The sequence below is a fragment of the Leiobunum rupestre genome, chromosome 1, assembly GCF_980474605.1.
Source record: "Leiobunum rupestre chromosome 1, qqLeiRupe1.1.hap1, whole genome shotgun sequence".
Classification (NCBI taxonomy): Eukaryota; Metazoa; Arthropoda; class Arachnida; order Opiliones; family Sclerosomatidae; genus Leiobunum; species Leiobunum rupestre.
In genome coordinates, this window is record NC_143384.1 from 75,520,911 (window position 1) to 75,537,144 (window position 16,234).

The 16,234-nt window shown below is 34.2% G+C and overlaps 2 protein-coding genes and 1 long non-coding RNA gene across 7 annotated transcripts in view; 1 reads left to right on the forward strand and 2 right to left on the reverse strand.

Moving 5' to 3' along the window:
• Window positions 1-13,792, reverse strand: part of LOC149966623 (transmembrane channel-like protein 5) — a 26,955-nt gene extending 13,163 nt beyond the window's left edge. The window contains exons 1-5 of one of the 5 annotated variants that reach the window (XM_090153553.1): window positions 9,352-9,428; window positions 7,049-7,154; window positions 5,912-6,127; window positions 4,403-4,536; window positions 450-623 (exon numbers count right to left, since the gene is read on the reverse strand). In XM_090153553.1, the coding sequence (XP_090009679.1) occupies window positions 450-623; window positions 4,403-4,536; window positions 5,912-6,127; window positions 7,049-7,088 (564 nt within the window). In that variant the 5' untranslated portion in view covers window positions 7,089-7,154; window positions 9,352-9,428. Of the gene's footprint in view, window positions 1-449; window positions 624-4,233; window positions 4,333-4,402; window positions 4,537-5,911; window positions 6,128-6,530; window positions 6,559-7,048; window positions 7,178-9,351; window positions 9,429-13,749 lie in introns of those variants that run through there. The other 4 variants (XM_090153557.1, XM_090153562.1, XM_090153564.1 and 1 more) reach the window with 4 other exon arrangements.
• LOC149966624 (transmembrane channel-like protein 7) overlaps window positions 9,872-16,234 on the forward strand; it is a 22,045-nt gene continuing 15,682 nt past the window's right edge. Inside the window, exons 1-3 of the mRNA XM_090153577.1 lie at window positions 9,872-10,085; window positions 13,165-13,574; window positions 13,893-14,008. Coding sequence (XP_090009703.1) covers window positions 10,082-10,085; window positions 13,165-13,574; window positions 13,893-14,008 — 530 coding nt within the window. The 5' untranslated portion in view covers window positions 9,872-10,081. The remainder of the gene's footprint in view (window positions 10,086-13,164; window positions 13,575-13,892; window positions 14,009-16,234) is intronic.
• Window positions 13,903-16,206, reverse strand: LOC149966625 (uncharacterized). Its single transcript, XR_016472236.1, has 3 exons — window positions 16,164-16,206; window positions 14,047-14,112; window positions 13,903-13,989 (listed from the first exon to the last, which is right to left on the reverse strand). It is a non-coding gene; the product is annotated as an uncharacterized LOC149966625 (long non-coding RNA).

A 16,234-nucleotide genomic window follows, 5' to 3' on the forward strand; every position in this document is an offset into this window, starting at 1 on the left:
ACAGGCGAACGGACCCACAGACAGACACAGTGATTGTAAAACCCCTCCTAGGGTTGTACCCTCGGAGAGGTAAAAACCCTAAACACTAGTTCATTAGAAATGATCTTTATTGGACAGGTTTAAGGTGATAGCCACCTCAACGCGACTCTTTAGGGGACCGAACAGTGACAAATAAAAAGGAAATTTCTAAATAGGAACATATATTTCTATTAAATTACTCAATCCTTTTTCACATAAAAATACACATTTTCCATGGTTGCAAATAGTTTATAATAATTGGAAATACCAGGTGTAATCAGCAAAATTACTATATTTCTATGCTTATACATAAGGTTACTTCCAACATGAGTTAAACAGCTAGACAAGTAAAATGCCATAAAAACAAGAGGATACACAACAAGAAAGAAAAAGTAAAGGGAGGCAATAAATAGAATAAATAAATAATTCACCATGGCCATTCGGTATTTCAATCTCTTCATACATGACAAATTGTGACGTTTGCGTTGATCCAAATCACGACTTAGCCGAGCTTTCACATTTCTCTTTAATGTTAAGCTCTGATTTATATTCCGTAAAGTTTCCTTAATTTCTTCTGGTGTAGCCTCAACATCGTTCTTCAGTGCCTATTAAGAAATATTTAAAAACAAATTAATTGATATACATGTGTATAACTGAACAATTAGAGAAGAGCACTCAATGGGATAATGGTAATAAGTGCCATAAACATCAACAAATTCATATTTTTACTGGTAAGTTAACCTTCAAGCTTACCAAAGTGTTTTTAAGAATTTATTTCTCAAATTGAGACTTTACATGGATCTAGACATGACATGATATTGTATTTGATTTTACAATTGCGATTGAGTATCTAATTTAGAATGAAGGCTGAATATACAATAACAATGAGTGATACACAAGTGAGATGAAGCAAATGCGCTTGGGAAGCTATTAGTTAAACCATGGAGAAAAGAGGGTAGGGAGATGAAATAAGTGGGGTGCTTCGCTCCCCATCCATGCTGCTCTCCACCCAAAGATGGGAGAATTGGGGGACGGCAAAAAGGGGTATCCAGGTAAAATATTTGTCACATGAACAGTAGCAGTTACATCGCGCCCTCTTTCCATATAACAATATACATCTACAAGGCCATGCGTTCAGAGTATTTTTCTATTTGAGTATGTTTTTATTTCCTCTCAATTGAAGTTATTATTATTAATTTCAATATAATTATAGATCATACTTATAAAACACGTAACTTTAAAAATCAGTCAAAGACACACAACTAAATAACATTGAAAAAGGTAAAAAAAAAACTAAAAATACGTTCACTAACTCATAATAACTTTTCTTTTTAGGTATTGGTTTTGACAAAAAATTTCTAATTGATAACTTACCCACTATACTTAGTAATTCTTCTAACCTATATAAGGTAACGTAAATTAGGAGACCCAAAAAAGTAATTGTAAGTATACTAGCGAGTATTGGAGACGACTTCAAGTCACATCTAAATGATTTAATTTAGAAACTAAAAATTCTTTGGCTAATCTTTTTAGGGGATGTAGTTATAAGCGGTGGTATAGTCATCTATTACTGCCGGAGGTGAATTAAATGGTGCACAAAGTTTTTGGTTTGGAGTTTGTCCAATTGCAAATGCTAGCGAAGGCGAAGCTTGCGATATAACTACAGTTTCAATAGCATCATTGCATATCAAAGGCGAAGTCTGTAGTATTTCAGAAGTTTCAATAGCAGAGGATTATGAAGGGGAAGCCTGCGATATTTCCAAAGTTTCGCTACCAGCGGTGGATATCGAAGGGGAAGCCTGGAGTGTTCCCAAAGTTTCAGTTATGGTGGCTAGTAAAGGAGAAGCCTTGAGACATTCAATAGTTTCAGTAACATTGGGTTGTGTATTACCAATAACTGGCTGATCGTTGTAATCTACTCCTTGTGAATAAGTATGGTCCAAAAAAATAGGGTTAGGTTTGTAAAAAAGGTACAGTTTGAATAGGTGCTACATGATTCTAATATATACAGGGTGTTAACTGAAAAAACAATACAAAACCAATTACTCAAAATGTGTTTTATGTAAGAATTTGAAATTTGCAGGTTAGAGAGGGTGGAGGGGGACAAATGACTATGAAAATTTCAATGACCTTGAATACAAATTTTATCTCGAGAACCTTTATGATTAAAAGAATGGTTCCAATTAGAAATGTGTTCTACGTTTAATTTTAAGTCTAACCAGCTTTGACCCGACCTTATTTGACCAATGGGAAGCCGAGAAATGTTAGACCAAAAACCATAAGGTCGTGTGTGGTATTCTAATCAAGACAATATTTAAGGGTTTATAAATCGAGAACTACCAGATCTAATGGATCAAAATTGTCGTGACACTCCAAACTGAGTGGAAGAGTTCGAAATTTCTAACTTATGATGAACTTGAAACATTAGTTCAAGGTCATTCAAAATTTATCTCGAGAACCATTAGGATTAGGAGAATGGTTCCAATTAGAAAAATGCCCGCCAAGGTTTTTAAAGTCAAATTACCTTTTCCCCGAGGTAAATAAACCAATAAAAAACTCCAAAATAAACGTTAATTTAATTATAGATTTTTTTAGTTTAAATGTTTTAAACACAAAAGAAACTAAATAAGTAATTGAAATAGAAAAGCAACTAATAAACGTAAGAATTATTTACAAATAATTTAAATAAATAATGAAAAAACTGAAGATTGAAAATTAACTTTCAAATAATAATGAACATAACAATGATAATGTAATGTTTCAAGCTTCCTTAAATTCTAGACTTATTTTATGAAGTGTTCAAAAATAATCTCCATTGGCTACTACACATGCTTGCACTCGTTTATTAGCTGCTTATTTATTTCAATTACTTATTTAGTTTCTTTTGTGTTTAAAACATTTTAACTAAAAAAAGTTAATAAAAATACATGGTACGCTTTAAATCAATTATTTAACATTTATTTTGGAGTTTTATTGGTTTATTTACCTCGGGTAAAGGGTAATTTGACTTAAAAAACCTTGGCGGGTATTTTTCTAATTGGACCCATTCTCCTAATCATAATCCTAATGGTTCTCGAGTTAAATTTTGAATGACCTTGAACTAATGTCACAAAATAAAACTCCCCCACACAGTTTAGAGTTTCACGACAATTTTGATCCATTAGATCTGTTAGTTTTCAATTTATAAACCCTTAAATGTCGTGTCTTGATTAGAATACCACACATGACCTTATGGCTTTTGGTCTAACATTTCTCGGCTTTCCATTGGTCAAATAAGGACGGGTCAAAGCTGGTTAGACTTAAAATTAAACGTAGAGCACATTTCTAATTGGAACCATTCTTTTAATCATAAAGGTTCTCGAGATAAAATTTGAATGACCTTGAAAACCTAAAGTTAACATCCTAAGTGCTACCTTTTCCATTTTTATGGGATTGGGGTATTCTTCAGTTGGTCCATTTTCACCAACAAAATGTTTGGAACCGGCATAGTGATGACCTTTTACATCATAATGGGTCGTTATATCCCTTTGGTTAATTGACAAAACCCATACCATACACTTTTCAAGGTTTCTCTTGGGTTTTGGTAAGGGATAAAATTTAATTGTTTTAACACCCGGATTATTTGATGTACTGTATCTTTTACAATTTCTATAACCGCAATATCTTCCCATTTTTAAAAAAAAAATTACCTAAATCATGAGCTAAAATGTAAGTAATATCATGGTAATATGCTGCATATTTGCACAAAGATGGTAGTTTGTGAAATCTCTGAGTTTTCAAAAACCCAAACTGTTAGAGCATGGCCATGGCATGGCCTAGAGATAGCCAGGTAACTAACCATATCACGTGAAAAAAGTTTTACCTGGATGCACTCCCTCTTTTTTTCAAGCCCCATCCACCCGTATGGGGGAGTTCGGCATCAAAAGCCGGGTAGTTTCGAAAATCCATTCATCTCCCTAACCTCTTTTCTCCATGGTTAAACGTTAGCTCAGGAAATGAGGTGTAGTAGCTCAAATTCTAGTATCCTGGCTTAAACCGAAGAATGAATTTGATACCCTGTGGTGAGTTCTAGTTCCACACATACTTATCCTAGGGTTCCAGTCTACGTCATTGTTCAAATTTCTTTGTGGAACTAAATTTCTTAAAAGCTCTTAACTGGTTACTCTCTATTGCCTTATTTCATTTAAATGAATCCAATTTCTTTAATTTTTTTACTTCATGTTCTAAATGGGTTTCGTTTTTAGTTTTCAAGATAAAGATGTGCTAAGTAAATTTTATTAATTTAATTGCATTCCTAGCCTACATTGCTTCAACTGAATGAAACTAGTGAACAAAATCAGGTGGATGTCATAACATAAAGAGCTAATATAAAATGTTCACTTGCATTATAAAGCTGGTCTTCATTGACATGGGACTGCCTCAAAGCTATGTTGCCAGATTTTATTCTTAATGTCCCAATGGTCTGATCACTTGAAAGGGTATTTCTTGGGTTACCAGTTGCATTATTACCTGTTAAACCTATTTAAAAAAAACTTACAATGTGAATTTGAGCAATATTTCAAAGAATAAATCAGTATTTATTTTGAGCCACCAGAACTTCCAGAAGGGCATAAGAGAGCTTAGCCATGAATTACGGACATGCCGCTTGGTACTCAAATCCAAGCACAAGGATAGGTGACACCATATACTAATTGGAAATTACCAGCGAGAATCAGTATTAAAAATTAAACATGAAAATCAATGGTGTAATGATCTACAGACTAAATTTATTTCATTATAACATTTTACTTATAAAAAAAAAAGAGCACATAACTGCTGAATACCAAGATAAAGCACTGAAAACAAAGGCTACATTGCTCGGCGATTTCAATTAATTAGTATAAGCATATGTAACATAATTACACATAAGTGTGCCTCTTTGTAACATTACCAAAGACAAAATTTCAATGAGGCCTTGTTTCACATGGAACATAAAACAAGTGGGCCCCAAAACAGAAAATGATTAATCTCCTTGTGAAATTGAAAAATCATGTGATCGCGAGGCACAAGCTAAACAACAATATATTGTTTGAGTTAGAAATGCACCAGAAGTGAAGTAATATACAACATATCCCATGAACATGGTTTCATTAATGAAAATGCTTTTTGGGCATACGTATGTTACACATGGTATTAGTGTTAGATAGTAAGAATGCAGCCCACCGGTTATTTAAAGTATACTTGCCAATAGAAAAAGAGAAAATTTTTAACACTTAACATAATAATTATTGAGAAACTACATCACATTCAAAGCTCTTTTAAAGTTGACAGAAAGTTACCTTAGCTGGCTTCGCTTCAATGAAGTTATATATACTTCTGAATAAAATGAGTTTCAGACCAAATTGACAATTACGTACGTACGACTTTAGACTCAACTTTTAGAATATTGAAAACTCGTTAACATTCAAGTAGACACTACCATCAATATAGCTTTATTATATGCTAAATGTTTTCAATAAACAACTCAGTGGCGTAGCCAGGGGGGGCAAAGGGGAACATGCCCCCGTGAAACATGGACATACGTACAAATATTATTTTTTTAATTTTTTCAATAATTTGTCTAAGTAAATTTATCTGTTTACTTTCAGTAACAAGCTTGAGTGTTGAAGTATAAGACGAATTAATTCATAAAATTTTAATAACCGTATTAATTATTAACGACAACGTAAGTGTGCAATTATATACAATATTTAAAACAGTAAATCAATGTGTTTCTCAAGGATCGAACCAGGCTCCAATAATTCCCTAAGGCTGAGGCCGAGGGTGTAAAAAGGTTCGGCTCAGCACAGAGGCCGATATGGTTGGTTTGTCCCTTGGGAGTTTCTGTTAGTAATATAAAATTCTAAATTCTTACCAAAATTTCTACTCGGAAGCTCTTTAACCAAGTCCATTGGAATTTGGGGCTTTTGATCATTGTCTCTGAATTTCTCTTTTAGTGAGAAAGCTTCATCAAGTGGTAATTCAATTTGTTCAGGTACATTATACTTCTCTTCTTGGTGCCATTCTCTTGGATCAATGTAAGAGTGATGAGACCCATCAGATTCATCACTGTTATCATATCCATCATTACCTATAATGAATAAAATACCATACATTTCAGATTTCAGAAAAAAGCAAAAACACAAGGGAAGGCCGCGATTTTAAACCCATCCCTGCATTCTTTTTATTCACTTTCATTTGTTTTTTTTACATTAACACTAACCATGTGTACATGTGGTGTGTGACAAAAAAGCAAACACACTTTCCCTATAAAATATGAGATGATGGTACCAGAGCACATTCTCAGTATAAGTAATTTGGAAAATTAGTTTGAATGGTCAAATTTAATGCTAATACTCTCTTTTGAAAGGTATTTTGGCACAGATTAAAGTAAAATAATAGTCAAACATATGAAGGAAAGAAGTGTTCTATATATATATATATATATATATAGCATATCTAACCATCATTTAGAAAATAAATATAAAACCCACCATACTGTACCATCACATATTTATGCACACCCAATGGTGTTTATTTATAGAGATGCAGATAGACTAAACACAAAAATATTTCTAACAACCAACAGGATTGAACTTGCAATTATTAATAAAAATTGGAGATTAATTATAAGCTCAACTATATTTTGAATAACATAACCGCTAAAGAACTGTCTATCGATGGATCTCAGTCATAAGAAAAGATTTCGAAAAGTATATTTAAGACAGATTCCTTAAGGGAAAAAAATCTTAAAGAGGGAGATGAACCCTTAGTACTAGTACATGGAGGGAGAAGAGGGTTATTTTTAACCACCAATTTTGAAGCTTTTTTGTGTCAACAAACTGGGCTCACTGCCATATAATATTACGATTTTTCCTTACAGATAAGAAAGCAACATTAGACCAATTTCCATACATACACTGTAAATTACCTTTTCAGCATTTTACTGCGCAGTACATGATCACTGTTTAAATATAAGACTTAACAGGGAATATATTGAAAGTACACTAACGTTTGGAATATTTAGGATTATTATCATAATTTGAAGCCATGTTCTACTTTGTTGATGTTGACTTCTGGAAGTTCAAGACATGCTGAGGAAGTAGTTCACTGATTATCTAAAATGAGGTAAGAAAACCAGAAGATGCATGTATTAGGGCAGTTAAACATTATTGGAGAAAGAAATGAAATACGATCTCACTAGTTCTTCCTCTGAATATACTAATTGTTGGGCCTGACTGAAACAATAATAGTGATGGTCTTTCAACTATCAATTAGTTTTTTTCATTGGGAAAGTAAACAAAGGGGGTTTAATTTTTACAATTACGTTAAATATGGCACTTCTATAGCATTTAACATTTTTAAACTGGTGCCACGGTTTCTTTGGTACTTATTTATTCACTATGGAAAAACTGCTCATGAAGCCCGCTATAGCTTTTCTAGAAGCAACGCTACGAAATAGAATATATCTCACAAGATAACAGAAACGTTTTGAGCAGACGTATAATTAGACAAAACTACAAAACCATGCAATTTCACTTTTGACTTTTTTCAGCTTGCATACAAAATTACAGAGTACAAGAAATAATACCAAAATGCTAACCAAAAGAAGGATAATCAGCTAGGCTAATACCCAAGGCACCACCTTAGGCCTAAGTCATCAAGCGACTTTTGAAGCCTTTAATTCAGGTGGCCGGGTTACAATGCGTAGGAGGGTGGTGGCAAGCCCTGCATGCCACGCGATCGAGCCAACAGCTCCCTACACTAACTATTACCGTTAACCTCAACAAGTTTTTATGGAAGGGGAAACCGAAGAGCTCGGGGGAAAACCCCTTAAACCAGTGGGGAAAGAATTTGCAAACTCAACGCAGAAGGAGTTGTTCCGAGTTTTCACCCAGTGCCACAAGCTGGGATCGAACCCGGCTCCTCTTGCTGCGAGGCGAAAGTGCTAAATAATATTTTAAAGAAAAAGAAAATCTTTGACCAAAAGGGATAAGCTTTTAGGATGAACTAGAGAAAAGTGAAACTTAGCATAATATTTCTGTATAAAGTTACTCTGGGGTAGAGATGGATGAAAACCATATTTAGAGCTCACGCTCCTCTCATTTTGAATGTCAGCCGATACTACAGGAGCTCTTTGAAGAGCAGAGCGTGCTTATATCTGCTCTGGGGTAGATAATTCCATTTATTGTAAAGCTAACATTTTGAGTCTGGATCGGGAAGTGTTAGCAGAGGGTTTAGCTACTTGAGAGAATTACTCCGGGATTTTTTAATTATAGGTCCCTGAACCCAATTTTTATTTTTCTATTTTTAAGAAAAAGGTTAAGATGCTAGGGATTCAATGGTGCAAAAATTCTTTGTCGGAAACAACTATTCGTGAAAATATGAAAATTCAAAGTTAAGCCTTTGTTCCCTATGTTTCTGAGCATTGCACCGAGTATTCAAGTGTTTCCCGTATTGGCGCCTGACGGCGCCACCACAACCCCATTCTTGCTATCACGATGGGCCGCCTATAACGCAACCTAGAGGACAGTACCAAGTCTTACGCTTAAAGAATTGTCCAACCCGATATTAACCCAACCAAACCACTAACAATTTTGCTCTAAACCTCCTAAAATAAAACAGTGTTAACAAAACATTTATAAGAAATGTTTTAGTGATTGCAGCATTAATTTTGCCTAAATCAACGCAAATTTCCAAGCAATTAGGTAACATAAGGGGAAAAAATTTATTACTTAATTATAAATAATTTTTAACTCGCAATCCAGCGCTCTTGCAACTGAGCTAGCAGGTTGGGAAGGCGCTTGCGAATGAATGTTTTATCTCTGCCGATCACACCGGCGCTAGGCACGCGACCAATTACATATAATTTTGAAATAACTATATCTTCTTAAGTATTCATTTCCGACAAATAATTTTAACGGCAATAGATTCCTTGCGAAAAATACTATATTGTAGCACAATCAACACAAATATATAGGAGAGGGACCTATTCTTCAAAATAGCCGGAATGGCTTTTAAAGAAAGTATTCTGGCTATGCTTTTTTACGAATTCATTAATTCCAGTAATATACTAGTATTCAATTCTTAAGCTTTCTTAAGATCAATTGAGATATCTATAAATTATGGTTTTTGAGCACAACAATACCTCTACATGTTATCAAGAACAGAATAACAAGCCCAGAACCTATTTACATTTAAATTCGAAAAACTTTCCACTTCTTCAATTCATTTACAACAAATGGTCCTTAACTTTTCGGATTACCTATAGCTAAATACAGGAGCTATTCCTTTATATTCATAAACAATAATTACCTTAAAAAATTCCACTTGGTAACACTCAAAACATTAAAACTTCAGTTAAAACGTCTAACTTTCCCCATTTAATGACATGACATATAGGCCTAAGATACACTGATACAGTAGAATTATAGATAAGGAAATAAGATTCCATTGTAGAGGTTTCATACTGTAAAGATAAAAATATTCAACGGTTTAAGACTGCTCTAAATATATTCGTAAATAACTTCGTACATTAGTAAATAAGAATTGTAGTGAACAAACCTTTAAATACAAATACGCCATTAGTTTTAAAATTACAAATTAAAAGTGATCATTATATTTAAGTCCTCCAGTAAGATTTATGACAAAAGATCGTATTTTTAAATTTTCCTTCATGAGTCCTACTTTACAACAAGTGACTTCAAATAATTGAAAACATTCAAATATGTAGTAGCTAAACTACGATACGCAGTAGCTATTTTCTATGAAATAATACTAATTTCGAGTTTATCTATTATGAAATGTTGCACCATTGTGGCACACTGGCACTTGGAGTTGCGAGCATACCGAGAATATTTCGAAATCTTGTGGTGTGCAACTTTTAACTGTGTAGTTATTTATCAAGTTCTTTTTAAAAACACGTCATCTCTTAAAACAAAATATATTTATAACATATAATACATTTATATAAGTATCAAGGTTGAACTGCTCATAATATTTTATTTAAATTCGATTGTCCATTCTTCAGAATAAAATATATAATATGGGTAAATAAACTATTTTATTGAATCTGTTGGCCTACAATGTAATTCTTATTGGAGCTGAAGGGCTATAATGCTGTAACTAGCCATACAGTTAACATCAGTTTCATAGCCTTGGAGATGTTATTATAATTAATTTTAACTCAAATCGACTTTCTAAATATTCTTAAGAACACGTGTTTCTCATTGATTTAGCTACCTTGCTTTAAAATCCTAAAATTAAAATTACTTATTTTAGTGGGCTCAAATTGCTTTTAAAGGTTCTCCCCAACCCTTAAAATCCATATCTGTTTTGTGAAAAATATTTACAACATCATAACTAAATTCATCTCTCTACTTTTTTCATTAAATAGTTCTGTTCATTTAACCAATAGATAATTTGAGATCATTGACATTTACTGGATATTTTATCTTCAAAATAGTACTGTATATTACCTATGAACTCAATAACCCAAGTAAATTTATAACTGAATTGATATCTTCATTAATACAAATGTTTATCCATACATGAAGGAATAGTAAGGAGGGGAAATTAATGGTCTGAACTGGCTAGGCAGTGTAATTCCTCTTCCCTGTGGGGGCCGTTAAAATAAAGGGGGATATCGTGGTAGACTTTTAACACGTGACACGGAAAACTGAATTCAGTGTAGCCATCTATTGGACGGTGTTTATTCTGATTCTGGAAAAACGCGGGAGAGCCAGGAGAAAATTAAGACAAGACTTATGTATAAATATTAAATAGAAGAAAACGTGAAAACTTAACAAAGTATAAATAATTTATTTGTAGAAATATGTAAATTGTTTTAGCGCCTTAACAAGTGGTTTTTTAATTAAATTAATCTGATATGGGAAGGTACCTTTATCTTTCTTTCTCTGTTGGGTCTTAGTTATTTTCTTAACTTTTATTTTACAATAAGTGTGATCCATTATCATGAAAGATTCAAACTTTATTTATTTATTTATTTATTATCACATGTTGTGCCTACAAAGCCGTAATAGAATTATATGCATGCTTCCAATCTTGTACAGGTGAAATGGTACAAAACACAATGTAATACAATACAAAATTTGGCAAGGACAGAAACAATTACAAAATCAGAACAAACTTACCACGTGATTTCCAACGATTTTAAATGTATATTCTTATTAATAGAGGACGCGATCTACCGATCGAGTGTAAAAAAGTCTACCACGACCATCCCCCTTTTCTTCAATGGCCCCCCTCCCGGCAGTGGCGAGTTGTCACTACGGTGTTGGATTTAACGCCGCCTCGCAATTCCCTCCCTACTATTCCTTATTGGGGTCAGTGATGACCCGATTTGCAGATCTTGTCTAGCTGAGGAGGAAACTGCCTCACATGTACTCTGTAGCTGCGATTACTATGCAGCCCAGAGGTTTGAGCATTTGGGTATGCATCGGTTGGAGACGTATGACGTCTCTAATATCACGGCCGGGCAGATTTTAAGCTTTATGTCAGCAATAGGACTTATTTAAGTCACCCAGTTTGGGGATGCACAATGGACCTTAGGTCGAAGTGTTTGGCTTGCCACCCCACTCAATAATAATAATAATAATAATAATAATTCATTCATGATCCATACATACTTTTCAGTTTTAAAAATTTTGCTTTCTATCCTACATGTTGTCTTATTCCTATGTCCGCTCCTCAGTCCCTGACTGGATTTCTAAAGTGCCTCCCAAACCGTGCAAAATTATCCTGTGAACTAACTACATCTTGGCCAGTTCTAAGTTAATTGCCCTTAATTTTTCATGCCACCCTGGCGTGATGGGCATCGCCTTTTGGTAGTCTATATCATGTCTTAAGACAACCCATTTTTTGGTGCCAACAATATATTTTAACATAAATAAATTAATGGCTTAGGCTCATAAATTGTGCAAATTTTTGTTAATATCAAGTCATTTAACTATGTTTGTCAAGCCATATTTTGGTTAGAAAGAAGTTATTGAATCTGAGAATTTCATTCCTAATAGTAAAAATAAGAAATAAGTTAAAAAATTATTAAAACTGCAAGAAACTTGGAAAAACTTGTAGAGTGTTGTCGTCTGATACGATTTTGAAAACTTGTAACGTCACAGCTGTAGTGTTAATAGTGGCCGCCATGACAGTTACCGTTTTTTATCAATAGGAAAATTACAATGGTGACGTCGCAGGGTTTCAGACGACAACACTATAGAAAACTAAGTTTTTGTCTTTTAGGGGACCGTTTTCAAGACAGGGAACACCCCCCTCCACTGCTTTTTTCATTAACCACTGTTTGCTTACTGTAATCCTATCGTGTTATCTTAGTTACATCGTAACGTTAACCTCAAGAGAGTGAAAATCATAAAATATTTAACTTTGTAAAAATTTTTAAAAAAATTGTCAAAATGGATTTAACCTCCAAAACATTTGGCAACACAGTAGCGGCATAATTCGCTGTGGTTTTCACCAAACTGAACAAATACCTCTCCTTCCCTGTCCCAAATATTCAAACATGCTACAGAAAGATATGATCTTTTATAATTTGGAATTATTCGCCTAAAAATAAGTTGCCTATGAACTACTTAAACTTGGTTTTAAGTTAATACAAACTAAATATTAATTAAAACCAAACTTTCTGACAACTAAAAACGAACTAATTACAAACTTAAAGAAAAAGATTTTCCTGCCAACTTTATAACAACTTATTACCCCTTTAACTAGTTTATTGAAATATACTGACAACTTGATCCAACTTAAAACCAAGTTAATATCAACTAAAATCCAACTTTTTTTTTGGTAAGGGTCAGGTTCATGTTTTGTGGTATCACCTATATGTATTATCTATAAACGAATAAAGATAAATCAGTTTTATTTAAAATTTTGACTCTTTAAAGGCTGTATTCTGGTGACTTATAGCAGCATTTCTAGGGGATTTAATATATATTTCTGACCCTCTAAGGCTAGCTTGCAGTATGACTAACGATTTTATTTTCATTAGTTCAGTGTGAAACATGAAATGATCCACAACCAAATGTGCTCTAGCTTATCTTTTAACTGGGTGCTTTACTGTGATGTAAATGTAATTTAATATTTTATGTTTAGGGACTGAAAGCAGAAGGCGAAAGCCAAAAGCTGAGGTTCATTTTGCTGAACCTTATGAAGAAGCTCAAAAGGGTCACACTCTGAGGTTAAAATGTGACACGGAAAAGGAATGGATTAGAGCAGTGTGCACATTATTGCCTAGTAATAGAGGAGACAATTCGGATTCTAGTTACTTATGGTCTTCACTTTCACCTTCCATCGCGCATACGGTTACATTACCTCGAAGACCTGGTATGGATCCTAAGGACCATATTGTTATTAATCTCAGAAGGCAACTTTCAAATGCTAGTCATCGCAAACAAGTTCGACCCAAATCCACAAGACCAGTCAGGCCTTCTCATTCATTTAGGTACTTAACAAAGAGAACGGGAGCTGATTTTAACCAAACTGAAACAGAAGATTACATATCTGTAAGTATAATTTATTTAATAAGGTATTGTCAAGAATGTATTTATTTTAACTTGGGGATAATGACTACGCTTAGATGATTAAACCCTCATGCTCAAAGTGTAAGACCATGAATACCCCCTCTAAAAATCAAATCGGCCTAAAACCAATGTCTTATGCCGCTAGTGAAGCACTCACCAATAACTTTTTTACTCCCCCCTCTCATGCGGGGGGTGGGAGCTTTGCCCGCAGATTGCCTCAGTATTGTTATTTTCTCAAAATAGAAATAAATGTATTCTTAGTAATGTCATAAAGAAATTTCTTATTTTTTCACTACTTAGGTACCATCAGATGCTGGTGATGAAACTGATAGTGTCAGTGGTGAGCAAGATAAATGGCAACATTTATTAGCTATTCCAAGTATGCCTGTTGCCATGGCTGAGAAAAGAAGAATTAGGTAATGCATAATATAAATTTTATGCTAGCGCGATATGCCTTTCTATGGCGTAGTGGCCTTCTTGGTTGAGGCTCTCTTCCGCAATGTGTCCACCAGTTCTTTCACTAAAGAGCATATGAATTTATCCAGCTTTATTATTATTATTATTGAACGGGGTGGCTAAACCAAGCACTTCGACCTAAGGTCCATTGTGCATCCCCAGAGCCCTGATTCTAAAAGAGTCCTATTGCCGAGACAAAGTCAAGGATTTGCTTGGCTGAAATGTTGGAGACATCCTGTGTCTCCAAGCAATGCATACCCAGATGCTCGAATTTCTGCGCGACGTAATAGTCGCAGCTGCAGAGTACATGAGATTCGGTTTCCTCCTCTGTAGAGCATGCCCTACAGATTGGGTTATCGTTAACCCCTATGGGACTTAAGTGTCTGTTGAGTTGGCCTGCCTTTGACCACTCATCTCAAGCCAAAGCTTGAGTTGGCGACCAGCCATATGCTTGGAAACCAAGTCACTCGTCTAACCCGGGGAAATGGGGATTGCAGGTTCCGGTCCAATTAGCCCAGACCTTGCACCCTCCCTAGCCAAGGCGTCAGCATTCTCATTGCCCTGATACCCCTTATGGCCAGGGACCCAACAGAGAAGAACTTTACTTTTAATTATCTGTTTGCAGTCGATAATACGTAAATACAAGTTTGTAAGGAGTAGGAAATTTCTATAACTGTCTGTTTAGTAATATTACATAACTTACAGTACTAGTTATTTAATAAAAGTAATAATAATAATAATAATAATAATCAGCTAGGCTAATACCCAAGGCACCACCTTAGGCCTAAGTCATCAAGTTTAAGGTCTAAGTAGTTCATTTATAAAATATAAATCAAATAGGTTTTGATTTTTTTACAAAAAAAATTAGTGATTAACACTTGGTCTATCTTTTAGTCTCGCATATATTCTATGGTCATTTAGTCAAAGAGAATAAAAACTACGTAACCTAGAGATATAATGACGGTCGAAAGCAGTAAAGGAAGTTGTAGCGACCGGGGGGGAAGTCACTCAGTGAATTTGCACTTCAAATTTCGGTACCGCAGCGCCACTACGGCAGTTTCAAGTGGCAATCATTTTGATTTAGTTCAACATTCTTGAAAATTCCTTAAGGAATTGGTTACCTTTAAGACTTGGCAACGTTAGAGAACAAACGCCTTATTCTTCACTTTTTGAAAATAAACACCGAAACAACGAATCCACAAATTCTAACTAAAAAAATCACGAAACAGTAACCAATTACTGTCACTTTTTTGAATTGACAGATATTAGACAATTAAATATCCAAAATGCCAAATTTAGCATCTCCGCAACACCGTAACTGCCATTTGTCTCCGGTTTTATTATTTATTGTACTAAATACTGCCGTAGTGGCGCTGCGGTACCGAAATTTGAAGTGCAAATTCACTGAGTGCCTTCCCCCCCGGTCTCTACAACTTCCTTTACTGCTTTCGACCGTCATTATATCTCTAGGTTACGTAGTTTTTATACTCTTTGATTTAGTTGTAGAAACTAGGACAAAATTGTAAAAATTAAATGATTAATATAATGTATAAATTTAATGCATTTTTCAAAATATATCAATTATAATCTCAAAGGTCAAAGGAGGTTGGTGCTAGAAAGTATTTCCCGTAATGCCATTCAAGTTGTGTAATTATTTCAACGAATTTGGCAATGGGTTTCCTATAAAATGTTTGTATTGTCACACCATAAATTTGTTTAGATTATCGATATTATCAGCAAGATACAAGAGTTGCATTGCCCCTTGGATCAGGCCTTACCTCCCTGAAACACTCTAACAATATACAGGGAGTATGAATATTTATTTTCGGAGTATGTACATGAATATTTAATGCCAGAGTTTGCATTTATCCCTGATATTTACATTATTACTAATTCTCTCAATGTGGGATAGTTGTTAAATTAATGTCTAATTGAATTTAAACAAATTGTAAAACCTGATTTTTTACCTAAAGGTTGGTTTTCAGAAAGCTATTTTTGCCAAAATCCTTAAACAAATGTTTTCAATTTTAGCAAGATAAGCAGATGCAAGCTGCTAGCTAACTACCTTCTTATGAAGAGATAAATAGCACAACATTATTTGAAGCGAAGACCTACCGTTATTTATTTCAATCTTCTTTTGCCAAGCTATCCTTTAGAACTAAACTGTCAAATTTTAAATAATATCT